General features: G+C 42.5%; 1 protein-coding gene across 1 annotated transcript in view; it reads right to left on the bottom strand.

The window, feature by feature from the left end:
* LOC114558154 (kinesin-like protein KIFC3) overlaps nt 1–2,500 on the bottom strand; it is a 40,436-nt gene that overhangs the window by 23,943 nt on the left and 13,993 nt on the right. Inside the window, 2 exon segments of the mRNA XM_028581968.1 lie at nt 1,795–1,917; nt 1,920–1,941. Of these exon segments, the coding sequence (XP_028437769.1) occupies nt 1,795–1,917; nt 1,920–1,941 (145 nt within the window).

Raw genomic sequence — 2,500 nt, 5'->3', positions numbered from 1 at the left:
CCTGAAACACAGCAACAACAACACTAGCACTCCTGAAACACAGCAACAACAACACTAGCACTCCTGAAACACAGCAACAACAACAATAGCACTCCTGAAACACAGCAACAACAACACTAGCACTCCTGAAACACAACCACAACAACACTAGCACTCCTGAAACACAGCAACAACAACACTAGCACTCCTGAAACATAGCAACAACAACACTAGCACTCCTGAAACACAGCAACAACAACACTAGCACTCCTGAAACACAACAACACTAGCACTCCTGAAACACAACAACACTAGCACTCCTGAAACACAACACTAGCACTCCTGAAACACAACAACAACAACAATAACACTCCTGAAACACAACAACAACAATAGCACTCCTGAAACACAACAACAACACTAGCACTCCTGAAACACAACAACACTAGCACTCCTGAAACACAACAACACTAGCACTCCTGAAACACAACAACACTAGCACTCCTGAAACACAACAACAACACTAGCACTCCTGAAACACAACAACAACACTCCTGAAACACAACAACAACAACAACACTAGCACTCCTGAAACACAACAACACTAGCAGTCCTGAAACACAACAACACTAGCAGTCCTGAAACACAACAACAACAACACTACTGAAACACAACAACAACACTAGCACTCCTGAAACACAACACTAGCACTCCTGAAACACAACAACACTAGCACTCCTGAAACACAACAACACTAGCACTCCTGAAACACAACAACAACAACACTAACACTCCTGAAACACAACAACACTAGCACTCCTGAAACACAACAACAACAACAACACTAGCACTCCTGAAACACAACAACAACACTAGCACTCCTGAAACACAACAACAACACTAGCACTCCTGAAACACAACAACACTAGCACTCCTGAAACACAACACTAGCACTCCTGAAACACAACAACACTAGCAGTCCTGAAACACAACAACAACAACACTAACACTCCTGAAACACAACAACAACACTAGCACTCCTGAAACACAACAACACTAGCACTCCTGAAACACAACAACACTAGCACTCCTGAAACACAACAACAACACTAGCACTCCTGAAAATACAACAACAACAACAACACTAGCACTCCTGAAACACAACAACAACACTAGCACTCCTGAAACACAACCACAACAACAACACTAGCACTCCTGAAACACAACAACAACAACAACACTAGCACTCCTGAGGCCCGTTCCAGAAAGCAGGTTTAGTGAAAACTCTGAGTTTGTTAACCCTGAGATGAGGGAAACTCTGGGTTTTCCGTTCCAGAAAGAGAGGCAACTTAACCTCGGAGTCAGTTACTATGGTAACTTTACCTCAGAGTCAGTTACTATGGTAACTTAACCTCAGAGTCAGTTACTATGGTAACTTAACCTCAGAGTCAGTTACTATGGTAAATCGAGTTCTTAGATTTTTTTTCCAGTCCAAATACAATATAAATAATTTGGATGTTTAACCATCTTTGTTGCACACTGCACATTGACTTTTCACTTAGAGAGAGGGTTTGCCTTTGCAATTATGTTGATGCACTTTAATTAAATACAATAAATATATATTTTTTTAATATATTTAAAGTTATTTTGTTTTAAATGGATGGGGGTAAAAATCGAATCTCGAGTTTTTTTTATAAAAAGAAATCGCAGATTTTTTTAAGGGAAAAAAAAAAATCGCCCAGCTCAAAAAACCTCATAAAGTGACATTTTCATGCCATGGGACCTTGAAGAGGAAACAGGAAACAGGAAACTGACCGGCCAGGTTCTCGTGGACGGCCTTCATCTCGCTCTCGGCTCTGATGAACGCCTCCTTGATCACTCGGTTCTTCTCCTCCTCCAGGTTCTGCATCTCCACCTCCAGCTGACCCTGAGCGCGCCCATCTCGCCCTCGTACACCAGGATCTGGGGGAGGGAGGGACAAGGGCAAATCTGAGCTCATTCATTCACTGAAGCGAGATGCAGATTAAAATCCCTGCTGATGCTTTTGTTATGCAGAGACTATCTTTATTAACTGTACCGCTTTCATGATACATTTGAAGAGTCCTAATATTACACATGCAGGATTCCTCCTCAGCTCACAATAAAATCATCAACTGTCCTTTTTAGCCCATTTAACACGTGGCATTAAGCACGTTATACAGTAGCCCTAGCTGAGCTGAATCGCCGTGACTCGTGGTCGCGATAAGACTGAAACACTAACTGCAGTCTTCTCCTGAACAGAGGTGGCGCTGATGATCAAAAGCTACCGACGCTGCTCTTTCTACAGACCAGAAGAAGAAGAAGAAAAAGGTAAACAACGGAGGAACTGGCAGCAGAATTGACGCCAATGCTTCGATCTGATTGGATGAGCTACTTGGTGGGATCGAGCCTTTCATTCACCATAAAAGAACTCATCTTAACCCGGTAAGTTTACCACACAGTAACACACACAGCTGGTAGAGTAACACACACAGCTGGTAGA

This window comes from Perca flavescens, chromosome 1, assembly GCF_004354835.1.
Source record: "Perca flavescens isolate YP-PL-M2 chromosome 1, PFLA_1.0, whole genome shotgun sequence".
Classification (NCBI taxonomy): domain Eukaryota; kingdom Metazoa; phylum Chordata; class Actinopteri; order Perciformes; family Percidae; genus Perca; species Perca flavescens.
The sequence above is the reverse complement of the archived record's forward strand: the minus strand, read 5'-3'. Positions and strand labels throughout refer to the sequence as shown.